The sequence below is a fragment of the Gymnoscopelus microlampas genome (genome assembly GCF_963454915.1).
Source record: "Gymnoscopelus microlampas genome assembly, chromosome: 2".
In the NCBI taxonomy this organism is placed as follows: domain Eukaryota; kingdom Metazoa; phylum Chordata; class Actinopteri; order Myctophiformes; family Myctophidae; genus Gymnoscopelus; species Gymnoscopelus microlampas.
Window position 1 is genome coordinate 49,696,915 of NC_139939.1, and position 19,915 is coordinate 49,716,829.

Below are 19,915 nucleotides of genomic sequence, written 5' to 3' on the forward strand. Positions count from 1 at the left end.
TGATGCATCCGGGAGCCACTCTATAAATACCACTTGAGAAGAGAAGTGGAGGATGCAGAGAGGATGGAGACAACAGCGTTGATAGAAAGGAGAAGGGAGGGCCGAGGGAAAAGGAGGAGGTGATGGAGTACACAAAGGGAGGAGGAGGGAAAGGGCATGAAAGCAGTAAAAAAGAAAGCTCCCATCGTAAATTAATGTGCGTCGGGTGTATGAGAAATACAAGAACTGACACCAGCTTAGAATTCATGCGTATACCTGTGACCATCTGAGCAAACGTGTCACATAACCCTCCATACAGCCCTACTTTTACAGTCCAAGTCATATAACCACAAGGTCATGCCTGTACTGAAACTCTACAGTCACAAAGCCCAAGTGCTACAGCCATAATCCATGTCCTATAGCCATGATCTATGTCCTCTATAGCCATGACCCATTTCCTATAACCAGGAAATAGCCATGATCGACAGGGACGTCACGGGCTCTCAGAAGGTGGGGGGGTGGACTTTCGGTGGACTATACCCCTTATTTTACACTTTGGCTATTCAAAAATAGCAGATATACAAGCTCATAGCGCGGCACCGAGTGCCGCGCTATGAGCTTGTAGATCTGCTATTTTTGAAAAAGCGTGAAAAACATTTGTAACTGTCAAATGTAAACAAATTCTGTATTTTCTAAATTTCGTGTTTTTTGGGCGGATTTTGTTCGTGTTTTGGTTACTTTATTTCGGTTTTAGGGTTAGGGTTAGGTTATTTAATTCTTATTTTTGCTTGATTTTACCGATTTATTATCAAAACATATATATTTTTTTATTTTTTCAAAAAGTGGGGGGTATGAAATCATGGATCTGTGAGAGTGAGGGTGTCGCGTCGTACGCACAGTGAATGGCCGTGACGCCCCTGATGATCGATGTCCTATATAGCCACAGTAGTACTGCATACTGACCTGATGAAGATCCTGTGAGACCGGAAAGTTGTCGCAATTGTTGCGTGTCAGGCATACACTTGTGTCTGTGTTTGCTGTTTTCTTCCCCCTGCTTTGCCCTCCTAGTCTGTCATTCATTCCCAGGTCCCATTCAATCAACATTCAACTCCGCCTCTCTCCACCGGTTGGTTCTCCAGTCATCGTTCCACCAATCACCTTCAGCCATCACCTATATAATTCACCTGTGTGCAGTTATGTTCTCTATTGCTCCCACCCCATGCCTGCACTTGGATTCTGAGACAGACCTGGTGCACTCTTGGTTTTCAAGTTCATTTTTAAAGGAATAGTTCACCCAAAAAAATGGAGACTTGAGTTCATGGAGATTTTTTTTTTGTAGCTCTAGCCTGACCCATATCCTATAGACCCCTTAACAGACGACGTCACACTGATAAGAACCAGTATGCGTGCAACCAGTATGCGTGCAATGAAACCCATTCTATCAGGTCTCGCTAGGACGCGCCTCACTAGCCAACACACAAGAGGGGGTTGGGGTGCGCTGAAACCAGCGCAGCCCGAAATAACAGGTTGGGAATTGATTACGTGAAACAATCACCTGTGCGTCCAGTCTCAATGTTAGTAAACAAATAATTGGTCTATAGCCACAGAGTATCAGTCCTATTGCCATGACCCATGTCCTATAGCCACATAGCATCAGTCCCATAGTCACAGGGTCTTGGTTCTATAACTAGATAATCTGTAGCTGTGACCCATGTCCTATTGCCAAAGATCTGTCCTATAGCCACATGCCTCACTCCTATAATCAAAGATCCCAATGGTAGACAAAGATCCCAGTCCTATAGCAACAGAGTCTGTCCTATAGCCAAATATCCCAGTCTTATAGCAACATTCTCAGTCCTATAGCCAAATATCCCAGTCTTACAGCAACATTCTCAGTCCTATAGCCAAATATCCCAGTCTTACAGCAACATTCTCAGTCCTATAGCCAAAGATCCCAGTCTTATAGCAACATTCTATAGCGCTATAGGACTGAGAATGTTGCTGTAAGACTGGGATCTTTGGTGCCAAAGATCCCAGTCTTACAGCAACATTCTCAGTCCTATAGCCAAAGATCCCAGTCTTATAGCAACAGAAAAAATCCTGAAGGGGGCGTCAACATGTGTCTTTTGGTAGCGGCGGACATCTTTGAGGGGTAAAAACCAGGTTGACGACACGTTGGCATGCTCTATAGCGTCGATAACAGACTCAGTCCTATAGCCAAATATTCTAGTCGTATAGCAACAGACTCAGTCCTATAGCCAAAGATCCCAGTCCTACATGCAAACAAACCCAAGTCTAGGCCACAAAGCACAAGGCTGATCCCCCTAGCTTCATTTAGGTTCTCAATTAGATTCTCTCCTCTAATCCCACGCTGACAATGTTGACTGTCCTTTTATTGATGTTGTGAGTGTTCTCCCTGTATTTATGGACTAGAGTTCCTTTTTGGAATGCACTCCTCAGAGAGCGAGAGGAGAAAAACAGTTGTGTGCGTGCGTGCGAGAGTGTGTGCCTGCGCATGTGTGTGCATGCATTTAAGTATAGAAAAGTGAGCGGATGGCCGTGCAAGTACATGCACGAGTGTGTAGAGCAGTGTGTAATCTATGTGTTCCATCCTGCATCACACTGTCTCGTGCCTCCTTGTACCTCATGCTTATTTTTCTTTCTTTCTTTCCATTTATACTCCTCCACCCCTCACATTTGCCCATTTCCTTTTCTCTCTTCTTCCTGTACCTCACTCTCTCATCTCATCCATATATTGGATTCCACTCTGTCAACGGCTGGTAATTGATAAAAATGGTCTCATCCATATCCTTGCCCAGGCCATTATTCCTGCCTGCAAGCTGGAAGATCTCATCCAGACCTCTAACACGCACGCACACACACACACACACACACACACACACACACACACACACACACACACGTGTGCGCGCGCGCGCACACACACACACACACACACACACACACACACTTATGGACTCCTTTTCTCTTTCCAACCACACATGAACTACAGCCCTGGCACAGAGGTCTCTGACCTCGTGCAGCTGTCTGGCTGACATATAAGCCATCAGTCTGTGTGGATGTGTGGCGATTGTAGGCGACCCCTAATCCCCACAATATTACCAGCCCTGGGCTCAATGCCCCATCTCCTCTCCATTCTTCATTTCCTGTGGTCTGCCCTAACATCAAACTCCTCTTAAGACGCTCCGAAAAAGAAACGCTGGCATTTTATCCCCACGTAAAAAGGAACATGCCGCGCGACGATGTGTGCATGTAAAGGATGAAAGAAGAAAAAAAACATTAACGATAATTATGGCATCCATTCTGAGTCATGAAAGTACTGTCTCGTGGAATTGACTCACACTTGCAGACAACCAGATGAAGATTAAGCTTCATTTATACTCATACATAATATGACACACACATAGTAAAGTGTTGCTTGCCAAAAATAACAGATTTTCAGCAAGTGATTTTTTTTAAATTAAGCTGTATCTGCCCAAACTTCATGTTTGCTGTATGCTGTAGAACCATAACCTTGCTAGTAGAAAACTCAACTATTAAAGATATGTTATTGGAAATAATGCTGTTTTGGTGGACACTTGTTCAACAGGTTTAATATGAGTGGGACCCTTTGCACCCATGCACGCACGCGCGCACACACACACACACACACACACACACACACACACACACACACACACACACACACACACACACACACACACACACACACACACACACACACACACACACACACAGACACACACACACTCACACGGCAAAAAATGCACACACTCACACGGCAAAAAATGCCGGTTGATGCCTCGCATGTTGTGAGCTAGATCTGCAAAAATATATATATATATATTTTAGCATTTTTGACAAATTATATATATATATATATATATATATATATATATATATATATATATATATATATATATATATATATATATATATATATATATATATATGTATTTCATTTTCACAGAATAATGTGGTTTAACAGTACGGAGTGCTTCTGCACTACTCTCTCTAAACTCCCATCAGGTACGTGGCAGCAAATTTTGATTTAGTTTTAGTCATAGTCTTCATAGTCTTTTGAATAAAATTCCTTTTAGTTTTTAGTAATATTTTAGTCATCTGAAATGTTTTAGTTTTAGTCTTGTTGTAGTCGAGTAAATATCATAAGATTTTAGTCTACTAAATCTACAGTTGATTTAGTCGACTAAAATGTATTCTGGCGGTGCCTTGATGGCGTCGTAAAGGCTGATTTTACACTTGGTTGCATGCTGATCTACAACCTACAATTGTACAGATCTACAAGATCTACAAGCTCACAACGTGATCTGCTATTTTCAGAGCGCAACACCCGAGCGCAACCAAATATAAAATGACGTGTCTTAGTTCTACTGGATCTCTTCTCCACTTTTCCACATTTTAGTCTTTAGTTTTTATTTGTTGACGAAATTTACACTATATTTAGTCTTAGTTTTAGTCATCTCAGCTTAGTTTTTATTTAGTTTTCATTTAGCTTTCGTCAGTGAAAAAAGGTAGTCAACGAACATTTTTCGCCATGGTTTTAGTCGACAAAATCAACACTGCGTGGGTCCATGGCCACGTGAGGGGCTGCAGTACAGTGTGCACACATACATACACAGTACACACACACAATGAAGCTCTGCCACATACAGTACAGTATATTTAATTCAACTCCTCGTGGAGTCACATGAGCACACAGCAAAAAACCCATGATGAAATGACGGCTGAATTCCGCGTGTAGAGATTCAACCAAGCACACCTTCGCTCTCCTCCTCGTGGGGATCTTGTGTCATAGAAGTGCAGTTATTTTAGTCATGTTGTATCTCGCCATGTTTGCCCATGTGTGAAATAATATACTCATTTATTGTGACCACACACAGCGGAGGGGAGGGAGGGAGGGAGGGAGGGAGAGACAGAGAGAAAGATTGAGAGAGACAGAGTGAAGGAGGGGGAAGAGAGGGAGAGGGGGAGAGAGAGAGAGAGAGAGAGAGAGAGAGAGAGAGAGAGAGAGAGAGAGAGAGAGAGAGAGAGAGAGAGATCCTGGTCGGCCCAAGCAGAATGCCTCCTCATTAAACTTTGATGCCGGTGAGCAGTGGGAGCACTAAAGAGGTTACTCACCACTGTTCACTCAAGGTTTCTCCATACCCCCCCCCCCTGTGTCTCTCTCTCTCTCTCTCTCTCTCTCTCTCTCTCTCTCTCTCTCTCTCTCTCTCTCTCTCTCTCTCTCTCTCTCTCTACACCCCTCCCTCTACCTATCAATTCACTTCCTGTTCCGCCCTTCTATATGCAGTCTGCTTCCATCTTTGACTTGGAGTATGAGTGTGAAAGGCCATAACCTTCCCCACACATTTCTTTCTTGATAATATCTATATCTCATAGCAGCACAGCGACAGAAGGCCATTTTCCATGCAGCACATACGAAAGTGAATACACACACACACACACACACACACACACACACACACACACACACACACACACACACACACACACACACACACACACACACACACACACACACACACAGACACCAGTGTTGATTTTGACAACAATTTTTTATTTAGTTTTAGTCATAGTCTTTTGAATACAATTCCATTTAGTTTGAGTCATATTTAAGTCATCTGAAATGTTTTAGTTTTTGTCTAGTTTTAGTAGAACAAATATCATAAGAATAGTCGACTAAATTTACAGTTGATTTAGTATGTATTTTGGGAGGCCTTGATGGCGTCGCAATGGTTGATTTTACACTTGGTTGCATGCTGAAAATAGCCGATCTACAAGCATGTAGATCTGCTAATCTCAGAGTACAACACCCGAGCGCAACCAAACATAAAATTACTTGTCTTTTAGTTCAACTGGATCTCTTCTCCACTAGTCCCTCCATAACATTTAGTGTAGTTTTTATTTGTTGACGAAATTGTCAATATATTTAGTCTTAGTTTTAGTCATCGTAGCTTAGTTTTCATTTTGTTTTCGTCAGTGAAAAAAGGTAGTCGACAGACATTTGCACACTGCACACACACACACACACACAAACATTGTTCACGTATCTCGAGAACCGCCAGACCGGGCACCGAGGGAGTGCCATGCCCGGCGCAATCTGGGAACCCATCGCCAAATAAAAAGGAAAAACAACGCCCTCTGCTGTTTTTTACTTATTCACTTGGCTCTGGGACAAGCTCAACGGAGCACCCGTGCGCAAGGAAACCAGGGTTTTTGGTCTGCCTTCAGCGCTCCACTTCCGGTGGTGCGACTATGTTTTCATTCCCACTAACAATATTTCTCCACGGAACACTAACACCAATTCTCCCAAAGAACATGGATCGTTTTGGTTATAAGCCCACTTGTTTCTATGATGAAAGAGCAATTTAAAATGTTACTAACTTTCTGTGGTCTTTTCGGCCTCGGCACGAACGCTATTGTTAAATGAGTTTCGGCTTCTTTCTAGTGGGGAAGGAACGGCACACATGTAAATTCCGCCCACTACATTTGATTGGGTAAAGCACGGCCTGCTTCCAGATCTGGTAGCACGCCCACTTCCAACCAATGCGCACGGGTTGTCAACACGGCTACCGACAGATTCAAATGCAGAGCAGAATCTGAGAGATTATGCCCGGCGTTGTCAAGTCGGTTGGATAGGCGGTTGTTCAGAATTGAAGATACACCCATATATAGAGATCCGGTTGTCCAGAATGATATGCCCATATTTGGGCATGCCCACATATCTGACTATTCGACTTAAACTTGGTGTGTGTATCACAGAGGACCCAATGTACTGTTTTTATGCATTTGATGTATTATGTGTATTATGATGTATGATGTATTATCTTGTGTCCTTGCTTACTGTAAATCGCTCTGGATTAAGAGCGACTGCTAAATGCCTAAAGTGTAAACTGTAAACCCAAGGGAGTGAAGGGACTGATGCGCAGAGCGGAAAGTCCGTCAGATATAGATAAAAACGAAAATTCCCATATACACAGTATGGAGTACCCTGATGTCATATGATGTCATAGACTAGCCTCGACTCCATATTTGGATTTTGCATTTCCAACTTGAATTGTTCCCGAGTGGGCCGGCGCCCAACGGCCAATCGCAGCAGGTTTTTGAGGGTGAGAAACTTAACTCTGTGTCAATTAAATGCTGAGACAAAATTGACCAGGAGAACCATTCCAAGTGGAGTTACATTAAGTGCAGACACTTGTTTAACTGATTTTTTTTAAAGTGTGAACTGTGAATATCCAATCTAGCACTCTCTATTTAGAGACACGAAATGTGGCATTAGTACTGAGACATTCAAACACTCTCCAGATGTGTGGGAAAGTGCATATAAACACTTTAACTCTGAAGGTGCAAAAAAGGACCCATCAGGCTGTTTTTCAGTAAGGTATTGAAGTGCAGAGGCACTGATGCATATTCATCAGATTCTATAGGCTACACAGTGCATAGCAAAATATACACTTTTACAGGCTGAGCTCATGTTAGTGTGTGTCTCTGCGTGTGTGTGTGTGTGTGTGTGTGTGTGTGTGTGTGTGTGTGTGTGTGTGTGTGTGTGTGTGTGTGTGTGTGTGTGTGTGTGTGTGTGTGTGTGTGTGTGTGTGTGTGTGTGTGTGTGTGTGTGTGTGTGTGTATATGTGTGTGCGATCAAATACTCACTTACACAGACACACCATTATACATTTCTAATTAACGAAATTTAACAGCAGGCAAAAATGAAACACGTTTAAAAAAAGATACAGAACATCAACGACAGCCAGCAAACTGAATATTTAAATATTTCAGGAACTGCTTCCAAGTATGAGCTATTTTCAGACCTGCTCCATAATTCAACATTAGCATTTTCCTCCCAGAAACGTTGAGACTCTTAGCTCAGCTCAGAATGTTTTCTGTTTGTCTTAACTAGGAGACTCTCTGAGTCATTTTGAGACGTTTGCTTTTGCTCAAGGGAGTTGATCTGGTTGGTGTGATGTTACTGGCCATGTGCTACAGCCAGGGTTCCCAACTACCTACTCAAATAATGGACTCCCGGCCGGGCCTCCCTTATTTCCAGGAAAAATAAGACATTTCCAGAAAAATCTCTCTGTATACAGTATATGTACAGTTTTTGTATATTACAGTATATTATCAACCTGTATTATAGTACCGTATGAGCTGTTTAAACTTGTAAGATGTGTGTCATTGATTGATTCCCAAAAATAAGGAGCAAAGTGTGTACCTTATCAGTTCAACAAGGGACTCGTCTTTTCGTGTCCAAATAAACATGAAGGGTGCGCTCGGATATATAGCACTGAGCGCACTGGCCAATACAAACTAATATGTGAGTGCGCTCCCGGTGCGCATTTCTGAACGCACCCGAAGTTAGCCAGTTGCTGATTACAATTTATATACACACAGTATATATAGTATATATCCTCCAGAGGATGTGAAAAGGTCGGCATATGGGCGCAGAAACATTACAATTATTATGGACTATAAAGCTCATTAGGTATGAAAACTTCGAAAGTCATTTAGATAGTTATTATTTAGATAGTTATTACACACTATCTGTGTCTATATAACAACTATAATTGGGGCCGGTGTGTGTGTGTGTGTGTGTGTGTGTGTGTGTGTGTGTGTGTGTGTGTGTGTGTGTGTGTGTGTGTGTGTGTGTGTGTGTGTGTGTGTGTGTGTGTGTGTGTGTGTGTGTGTGTGTGTGTGTGTGTGTCTATACAGTCCAACTGCCTCCAACCTTGACACAAATATCGCTCATGGATCTCGCTATTGGGTAGATTATGGCCATGTGGGTGCCTGCCCGCATACAGCATGCACTATTACTTTCTGATCTCAGAGCCACTCTGCCTATATTGTATCAAACTGCTGTCAGACAGGGGGCTGTCAGACACTATGTCGTTTGGGCCATTCATCAGTCAAATAAACATGTTTACATTATTGAACTTCTAGTATGCCCATATCCCTCTATATGGCTGCAGGACTTTAGATCCCATAGCCTGCGAGGACATATACATTATAACACAGTGGCTGATCCAGTCAGGAGGGAAACAACTGCCTGTGCTTCAGTTCAGTGAGTGACGACGCAACGCAGGCGGGAATCCAGCCAAGCACTGAACAAACTGCTGAAAGAAATATTTGAGCGAAATAAATGGAATAACTGACAACATTGCTTATAAGGACCTGCTGCTCAGATAAGTCATTCATTCAAAGAAAATGTGCAGTAAAGTAAAATTGTAATAACTTTGTTTTGATAATTAAATAACATTCTGTATTCTTGCTGCCTAAATGTCAATATAGATTACACAATACATTAAAAGGTGATGGGATCAGTTGGGAGGAGGGGTATGGGGAGTTTTCACGTAGGAAGGGGCCAAATGCCCGACTTACCCCAAATAATGTATTTGTAGACTAGACTAGCATCAAACTAAATAGCTCTTTCGTAGCCTCTCATAATGTTACCTATACTATAGTACATCGCGTTTACATTTGTTCATCCAAATGTGGAGTGTGTTGCCTAATGTCAATGGGCCCTATTTTGTGCGTCTTAAGTACCAGGTCTTATGAGTTAACGTGACCAATGCTGTTTCACTATTTTGAGTGGCCAAACAGCATTGGCCACATCTCCAGGTTGTTAAGTCATAAGATGTTGGTACTTAAGACAAGCAGAATGGGGCGCAATGTGTCATCATGGCATCAGGCGCAAACAAATCAGTCAGATAAAAGCGGCATGCCCGTATATGGACATATACTGATGACATCAGGGATCTCTATATATGGACATGAAAGGGACTAGGACTGACAGATACAGAGATCTCCATACAGTATATGAGCATATTGGTCGGATCAGCGGTGCGACGTAGATGTGAGGGCTGTGTAGCGGCCGAACCTCTAGTAGCTTACAGTAAAAGTACTGATATTCAAATCCACAAGCTCAAACGCTTGTAGATCGGCCGTTTTCACTATTCATCGTAAGGCAATATAGATAGGGCTTAAGTGGTTAATGTTTAAAAAATTAACCCATGTGTCACATTGTCAACAGCTATATGTCTGGCTTGGATGATATTCTGCATGCAGTCAGCATTGAACTCCAGCTTCATTCCACATTCAGTCATGGGGTCACAGAAACCAGCTGTGTGTGTCAACCTCGGACAGGGACCCTGTCTGTCAGTCAACGATCCCCTCAGCACTGCAGCTGATGCAATTAAATGGAAAAAAAAACAGCATGTAAAAAACAGTGTGTCTGAAAGAGAGCTAGGGAGAGAGAGAGAGAGACAGAGAGACAGAGAGAGACCGAGCCAAAGTCAAAGTCAGAGAGAGAGAGAGAGAGAGAGAGAGAGAGAGAGAGAGAGAGAGAGAGAGAGAGAGAGAGAGAGAGAGAGAGAGAGGAAGAAAGGAAGAGAGAAGGGACTGAACTAGAGTGTATATTCATATAGTATGAACACTGTGTCTGTGTGACATTTAATTAAATTCAGTGAGCTTTATAGAGTGCTAAAGGGATGATGTCTTTTTGTGAGCCAACCCGGAAGTCATGGATTCCTTCCTCCCACAGATTTCCAACAGAATCTTTACATTGGGTTTTGGATCAATAACAAAAATAAGGCTTATGATATGTACACATTTTGTTCAACAGGATAATCTCCGCATATACTTTTGGTGATTTTAGAAGAACACACGATTAATGTACATTTTAACTTATATTACATATTATATTACACAATCTGAGTTCTTAAGCCACTTCAAAGACGTTTGTTCCTTACGTTGTCCGTTGTCTATACCACTGACAACCACTTTGACTGGGTTATGTGTTACTGGCCTAGTATATCTTTATTCTTCATTTGGATCCCCATTAGCTTCATTAAGTGGTCGCTAGTCTTCCTGTGGTCCACAAAAAATGTCAACAATAAAAACAGACAATAGCTAAAATCCACACTATATACAAAAAATCACACCCTGTGTGAAGGTAGCGGCGCCTTTGATACATTTTGTCATCGATATGTGTTTATAATGTGTTAGCCATGTGTCACGTGAAGCTTGACCAATCACTTTGTTGACGGGTCTGACCAATCAGAGCGTTGACGGGTCTGACCAGTCAGAGCGTTGACGGGTCTGACCAATCAGAGCGTTGACGGGTCTGACCAATCAGAACGTTGACGGACCTGACCAATCAGAACGTTGACGGACCTGACCAATCAGAACCTTGGCGAGCCTGACCAATCAGAACGTTGACGGACCTGACCAATCAGAACCTTGGCGAGCCTGACCAATCAGAACGTTGACGGACCTGACCAATCAGAACCTTGGCGAGCCTGACCAATCAGAACGTTGACGGACCTGACCAATCAGAACCTTGGCGAGCCTGACCAATCAGAACGTTGACGCAAAAGCCAGGTATAGAGGGCTAATATCCGCTCTATACCTAAAGGTATAGAGCGGCTAGCGCCGCTAAAAAGGCACACCAGACATAATATAGTGAGTGATCAGCCATAAAAGTGATGTCACTCTGAAGTGAAGATATATGTCTGGCCTACAGACATACAGTACCTTACAGTCTATGGCCCCTATAGGAGCACTGTGAACTTTGAGATTAGCTGTAAATGTGCTCCCTGCTGTGCTGGGGGGGCTCACAGGAACCCCCCTTCTCTGTCCCCAGTATTATAATCCTTAAGCCTCCAAATCCTTCCCCTTTCCTCCTCCTCCACTTCCTCTCTAGGGCTCTGATTCCCCTCGTTCTCAATGTCCAGCATATAGGAGTCGTCAGCCCTGAAACAAGCCCATCTAAATACTCAAAATGTATCACAGATAAGAAAGGTTGGGATAGTTGCATTTGGTGGTGAGTAAGGGTGTGCCGATATGTCGTCCTGCGATATATTGCAATACGTTTTTGTGACGATATGTATCTTTGTGGCGTTTTTTTTTGCAATAATAATAATGCAAAAACAGAAGTATTTTTTGCATTAGCTCCTCCCCCCATATATTTTCATAATACAAAAGTGCCATATATCGTATCGTATCGATATCGTGAGCCCAATATCGTGTATCATATCGTGAAATTAGTGTATAGGCACACCCTATAGCAGTGGTTCTCAAACTTTTTCATGTCAAGGACCCCCAAATTGACACTTATTACCCCACGGACCCCCATTTGAAAAGATAAGCCAGGGACCCCCATAAGAGAAGGTTTTTACGGCTCTCTAGCAATGATTCTCAACCATTTTAATTTCAAGGACCCTCCAGTTTGACATGCATTACGCTACGGACCCCCATTTAATGGCATTTATACCTCTGGGACCCCCATTCATAATGTAAAATCAATGTTAATTTAACTCTGAGAGTGTACAAACGGGTCCGTTTGGTTCCATTTGTACAGTCTCAGAGTTACAGACCCATAAGGGTCCATTTGGTTCCTGTCCATTATTTACCTGGGGACCCCCTGGAACCCCCTTAAGTACCCCTGGGGGTCCCCGGACCGCACTTTGAGAACCAATGCCCTATAGTGAGCAAAACAAATATGGAAACAGCTGTGGCTCCTCCTGATGATGTGATGGAGGGGCAGTCCCACCATCTCTAACAATGTTTGCTTTTACTGATATTATCCCATTTTGAATTTACTCAAGTGACTGGCCCCCACTCACCGCTTCCACCCCAACCTGTACTCCTCTCTGTCCCATCCCCTCTGCTTGTTGTAGCAAATCAATATTTGAAGGATTTGTCTGTATCTATATTTTCGAAACCTCAAAAGTTGTGTGGATGGTAAGAGGTTGGGGTGAGTGGATTAAGCTCCTCCTACACACTTCCTCCGAGTGTCTTGACAGTTCACTTATACACTATAATTTTCGAGATTAGGAAGCCAGTGGGGGGTCTACAGTCATGATAAAAGTCCATAAGGTGTCTGGTGTACTATATGCAACAGCAGATAGCGTATCAGCAAAAAGAAAAGCAGGTGCTGTCTTCCCATGGCCTGGCAGGCTAATCATTAGCCCAGAGCCAACACTCCTGGAAGGACAACAGGCCACTCCCATCCTGGGGATTGGGACGATGGCGAGAGATAGCGGCCTCGTCTATAACCTTATCACTACCAGCTGTTCAGGTCTCAGGCCCTTAGAACTAGATTGGGCTGCACTGCACTGTCACATTAGATGTATTAAAAATATATGATTTAGAACAGAATTTGGTTATGCACATTCATTTAGGTTTGGAACTTTGTTTCTTTTAAATTTACATTTTCTTTACCATTATTTTACTGTATAAACTTGATGAAATCACCAAACATCTACTTTTCATTATGGAAACAAATGAAAAGTGACATAAGCTTCTGCTTTCAACTTTTCCTGGAATTACCCATCTTTGGTTATTTGATGTTACTCCATTTTCAGGCCTTCAAATCTAGTCCTATATTGCACTGAGCAGAGCAATTGTCACTGAGTTATGGCAATTTGAAGTGCTCAAAACTGCTGTAACACATGCTGTAGCGCCCTATATGTGTGCAATTTAAAAGTTTTCGTGTGATATTCTCATGGCAGACCCCTGAACAGTCTGTGTCAAGTTTGGTGCAGACTGGAGCAACAGTACGCCTTGACAATATGTGGCCCCTGGGTGCCCCTGACACAGTAAACGGGGTTGTACAACGTGACCCCTGGTGTGACTATTCTCATGGCAGACCCCTGAACAGTGTCTGTGCCAAGTTTGGTGCGGATCGGAGCAACGGTGCGCCTCGTTATGTTATGTTTGTGATGTCCACCGTCGGTCCACCGTTGGTCCTTCTAGCCACCCTCTAGCCACCCTCTAGCCAATTGTAATATCATGTATTTGTGGGAAAGGTCAGTCTTACTGGTATATGTCTTTATAGAGTACAAGTCTGTTGCCATGATAAACAGACAAAAGTTAAACATTTCTATGGCTGATGTTATTTGGTTAATTGTAGTTAGGATTCGAATCGTGAGAGCAGATGAGTGCAGATCCCACTTGAATGTTTTCTTTTTTCTAGCTAATTGCTTGTGGGTGTATCGGTTAAGCCTACTATAGCCAGTATGTGGGTTGAGGGGTTATATATCCCAGGAGCTTTCCACAAACAAACAAACAAAAAACAAGGCATTAGTTTCCATTACTATTCTTTACCTTTGGGCAAATAGTTATTATTTTTGTTGAGCGGGAGACTTAATTCCTAACTTGTCACATTGGCTTGCTAATCCTACACCTGACACATTGTGCACAAGTGTAAATGCCTCATTTGTTCATGCCGTCTGACGGTGCAGCATACAGGGCCACCTGATGTGGACCTTCATCAAACATTGACTCCAGTATTGAAACAGGAATATGGACATTTGACTGTACAATATAGAACTGATATTTTCTGTTGGGGGGGGGGTCTGTCAAGAGTTGTGTGCCTTCATCACTGAGCAAGTCTGTCTATGATTCAACCCACAATGCACTGAGGATAATGTGGGAATCATGCCTACAGTCAGAATCCATGCAAAGTTCAGATACTGCCCCAGTCTATCAACTATCTGAAAATGCTATTGAAATGCTCTCTCTCGCGCGCTCTCTCTCTCGCTCTCTCTCTCTCTCTCTCTCTCTCTCTCTCTCTCTCTTTCCCCTGCATGCAACATATCAAGCTGTTACTACTGTCCACAACCAACTGAATAACGTTTTTTTTTCTATCACACCATTTATCCAACCATGGTGTGAGGGACCACCCTACACATATGTGTATGGTGTAGTACAACACGTGGGCAGTGTGTGCACTCACTGGCTGAGTATGGATCCCATCAATGATTGTCCAGATGATGAGGCCATTATTGACTGAACCTGAGCAGCGGAGGTCCTCATGGAACATTAAATACATCACTTCCTCTCATATCGAGACAGCCACCTGCTTTCCCAATGCTCCAATCAGGAAATGAACATTGCAATTGTATCAAGCGGTAATGATTAGGCTACTATTAGGCCTACTGTTAATTATATATTCGTATCCATATGCTAAATCTCAAAAACATTGTCCATCTCTTTAAAGGCATTATTATAGTAGCTACTCGAACCGTTTAGAGCCTATTAGCGGAATCTTTACAGGCATTATTTGGGGTCTGATGATGGTCGCCTGTCTGTCGGAAACTGACAGGTGGATATCCCCCGAGACATCAAAGTCCTACAACGTAACCCTCCCTTTACGGGAGACAGAGACAACCACGTCCACGGGGATGACACTATACACAACAGCCGCTTCCAGCATGAACGAATGGACGCATATCAATGACACTCGCTCGACATTTCAGTCAAGTCTGACGCGAACACTCGCGCTACAGCGTCTTTAATGATGAGATTCTCAACCACACCCCGTTCACTCATCGCGGTGGGTTGGAGAAATGACGGTCTCACGAACCGTCCGCCTGTCGAGCATATCGTATCAAATGGTTTGTGAATTGTGCCACTCGAGAGCCACGAGCATCATCATCAACGCCACCACGCTACAGTATAATGTCACGATGATTGTCCCCTCATAAAAGGGTCACTCGCACACATATCTTCCCCTCTTATAAACCTTTCGTCTTGCGTTGTAGACGAACCCACTTTTAGCCTAAATATGCGCGTAAATGGGCTAAGTTGCTGAGAAATATCGGCTTATAGATCAGGGGTCTTCAACAGGGGGTCCGGGGCCCCTAAGGGGGTCCTCAGAGATACTGCAGGGGGTCCGTCAAATCTTTATGTGATAGGGACTTTATTTATTTTTTAAATGTTACATTAACCACTTGAACCCTAGCACTCTGTTCTGGGGGGAACATTAGCCGAAAATAGCCGATCTACAAGCTCACTCGGTGAAGAGGTTTGGTGTACAGGGAAAAAAAGAGAAGACCAAGTATAGCCAAAGGTCAAGTTCTCCAAGTATTGAGGGTTTAAGTCGTTAAATGTCTGAAAACACAAATTCAACATAGGTATGTGGGGTCCCTGCATCATCGCTTTCTCAGCTAGGGGGGTCCTTGGAAAAACGTTGAAGACCCCTGGCTTATATGGATGCCGACATGTGAAACTAGAGATATGACACAGCCTACTTTCCCCCATTCACTAAAACGGGTGGAGGACACAGAGAGAGAGAGAGAGGTATGATTCATCCCCAGCACCCCCCACTGTCACACCCCATCACCACCACCACGGCCGCGCTACACGCGTAACACTCGGCTGCATGGCAGCCTGCACAGTGCACCCTTCAGAAGGGCTGCTGTCACATGTATGGGCTGTTCTTTTAATGTATCATCATCATACGACGTGGTTGTGAATGAACATGTGTAGCTGCATGGCACCTGCTACAATACGTGGGCCCAATAACGAATAAACTACACAGGCCTGGTTGCTTTTTAGGCTACTATCATCATCACCAGGTGGATATGTTCCAACCCCACGACGGTCTTCTTCGATCACGTCTCTTGGGTTTAAGAAACGTAAGGTTATTCGAAGCTTTGATCTCCGAAGGCGATGCAACCGCGGTAGTTTTACAACAATAATGAGAACATGTACACTATAGGCTGTGAATTGTAACAGCTGTGGTGAATAGTGTGTATGATATCCCATGACCACCAGAACGGCTGACGACAGGTACAGGCTATATTGTTGGTATGTTCAATGAAAACAGCTCTCTGTCGGGGTCCAGGGATGCCAAATCTCTCTTGAATGGGGATCGTATGTTTTACGCGTTTCAGGTTCACACACGCACGCACGCACGCACGCACGCACGCACGCACGCGCACACACACACACACACACACACACACACACACACACACACACACACACACACACACACGAATCGCCGTCCTTACTTTAACATGGCATCTTCCTTCTCCTCCTCCTCTTTCTGCCGAACCATCACTGCCATGATGATCTCCCTCTCCTCCTCGGTGAGGTGGCTGAGGTCCGGCGTGTCCGGCATCATGGACGGCGGCACGGTGGGTGGGCGAGGGCCGCCCTGGGGCCCCACTGAGGCGGACATGTTTTCCACCACCACCACCCCTCCCGCTGCTCCTTGGCGTGTCGTCTCGACTGACAGGATCCCGAGCGTTGCGAGCAGCAGCCACACCTCACGACAACATGGTCCACGGGAAGAGCAGCAGCTGCTGCAGTTCTGGCGAATAGAAGTGCAGCCCGCTCATGGCTCCTCCAGGCACCCACACCACGGTTGTGCTTTTGTCCTCGGCTTTTTACCACCACCACCACTCTTGGCGTTCCCCCCGCCGCCCCCCGCCTGCCCGCCGCTCCCCTCCACGGTCCACCGCCGGTTTACGGGGAACCCATTTCCACTCCAGGAGCTGACATGTAGTATAGGCTATAGAGAGACCCCTGGATTGTACTTGGATGATGATGATGATGCCGCTGGACTCGAGCTTGATGTTGGGCGCTATAGGCGGAGTCCGTCTCTCTCTCGCTCGCTCGCTCGCTCGCTCGCTCGCTCTCTCTCTCTCTCTCTCTCTCTCTCTCTCTCTCTCTCTCTCTCTCTCTTGCTCGCACTCTCTCTCGCTCTCTCTCAGCCTCTCTCGATACTGTTAATGTTGCTACTTGCTACCACTCTCTGAGAGATAAAACAGTTAACATCTCCCCTCCTTTAATGGAGACGCAAATGAAAAAAGGGCCTCTCTCTCTCTCTCTCTCTCTCTCTCTCTCGCCAATGTGCTTGCAGCGCTTTTCTATAGTTATCCTCCTAATAAACCCCCCCCTCTCTCTCTCTCTCTGTCTGTGAAACACACACACACACACACACACACACACACACACACACACACACACACACACACACACACACACACACAACACACACACACACACACACACACACACACACACACACACACACACACACACACACACACACACACACACACACACACACACACACACACACACACCTCAATTCACCCCAGATTGAGAGTTGTGGTTTAGCTGCCTACCGTGAGTTATTGCAGTATAAATCTGAGTATAGCCTATAATCAAAGTTCTTGAGAGCCAAATGATATAGCCTATAGATTGTTTTACTGTGTCGAAGTGAATGAGAAACGGTTATATCTTCATTGTTGATTAGATACTGTATTGATTGTACGAGTAGCTGGGAAAACATAGCCTACTGTAATATCAAAGGATTATTAGTTTTATACATAATTATTAGCATGCTGGACGATACCTAAAATCTATGGGATTTTTATTATCTTTGAAGTAAAATTGCTCACTTTGTAGCCTAACACTCTCAGAGTTAAAATAACGCTATGGATTTGTTGTGTAGGCTATGTATGTGTGGGTGGATGCATGGTTCATGTCGTGACTCGTGGGAGAAATGAATTGAATTCAGAACCACGGAGAGCGGCAGATAGGCCTACTCTTCCGTACAGCTAATGATTACTAAGTCTTCTCTCTACACTTTTCAAAGGTACAAAAGTATTGGTATCAAAACGAAGGCTACTTAAAGTACCAAAAGTATAAAGTACTCATTATGCAGAATGTCCCGTTTCACAAGTTTCCAAATGTATACACATCTTTTGAAAATAGCAGATCTACAAGCTCACAATGCCTTGCATGGCCAGGCAGTGTGAGCTTGTAGATCGGCTATTTTCAAATGGCCAAAATGTATAAACGTAGGGCTGAAGTGGTTAATGTACAGTGTGTTTTGTAACAATAATCGAAAAAGTAACTAAAATGTTCAAATCATTGTAGTGGAGTAAAAGTGTATAATATTTGCCTCTGAGATGTAGTGGAGTAGAAGTAAAAGTACAAAAAATTGGAAATACTCCAGTAAAGTAAAAAAATACCTCAAAATTGTACTTAACTAGGCTACAGTACTTGAGTAAATGTACTTAGTTACTTTCCACCACGCCGGGATACTCTTCCGGACAGCTAATGATAAGCCTTCTCTCCACACTTACATTCATTGTGTCATTATTTAGTAACTCCACAGATTTCTGTTTTTTTTTTTTCTTTCTTCTTTTGCTGAGTTTGCTTATGTTTTACTCAAATGAGAGAACGTTGGAGGTGGAGTTTATTTACAGATCAAATCCTCAGTAGGTAACTGACACTATCAGAGTTAAAATGACACTGTGGGTTTGACTGTGTAGGAGGTGGATGGATGATGCATGGTTTATCGTCCGTGTCGTGACTCGTGGGAGAAATGAATTGAATTCAGCACCACGGACAGCGTCATATGTTTCCTGACAATTGCTAATGCCAACCCAATTTGCTTCTATTCCATTAATTGTGTAGTTATTTAGGTAGACTACTACAGACTTTTGAGTTGTTGTCTTTTGCTGTTGCTGTTGCTGTTGTTGTTGTTTTTTTTTACTTACAATGAAAGAACATGGAGCTGGAGAGGCTAAAAACACAGTTTTTTCCCCCCCACCAAAATACCTGAAACTCTGACCTTCATTTAGCCTGCCCTGAGGTAATAGAAAATAAGAAGACAATTCGTGTTAGATCAATAGGCTACATATTCAGTTGCCAAACATACAATGAAACCCCCTTTACATTTTTTGTATTCAGAGCCGCACTCCCAGGCTATTTCGATCCAGTGCTGCTGACACCGTTTCCTACCAATGACGTAATGTCAGGCTAGTGGCTGAGACCATCCAGCAGATGGCAATAATAACCTGCTTACTATCAAATCCATACGGTGACGTCACCGAGGATGTGACTGTGCTGTGTTGACGTCATGGTTTCCCATGGTGGTGCAGAATTTTGTCATCATTTAAGTCGTGACTTACGACTACGAGCTTATCCGTCTATGGCTACCAGACAGAATGACAAATAAAAGGTGACACAGTAGTTGTCTGTAGCTTTGCATGTGCTATATAAGAAGTACTCAAATGTTTTACTTAAGTAAAAGTATCAATTGTAGAAAAGTAAAAAAGTATTGGCATCAAAATATACTTAAAGTACAGAA

General features: G+C 43.6%; 1 protein-coding gene across 1 annotated transcript in view; it reads right to left on the reverse strand.

Annotated features, from left to right (window-relative positions):
• Nucleotides 1-16,987, reverse strand: part of rims1b (regulating synaptic membrane exocytosis 1b) — a gene marked incomplete at its 5' end in the record, with an annotated part of 89,560 nt that extends 72,573 nt beyond the window's left edge. Inside the window, one exon of the mRNA XM_084042593.1 lies at nucleotides 16,818-16,987. Within this exon, the coding sequence (XP_083898719.1) occupies nucleotides 16,818-16,987 (170 nt within the window). The remainder of the gene's footprint in view (nucleotides 1-16,817) is intronic.
• Nucleotides 16,988-19,915: the final 2,928 nt, after the last annotated feature.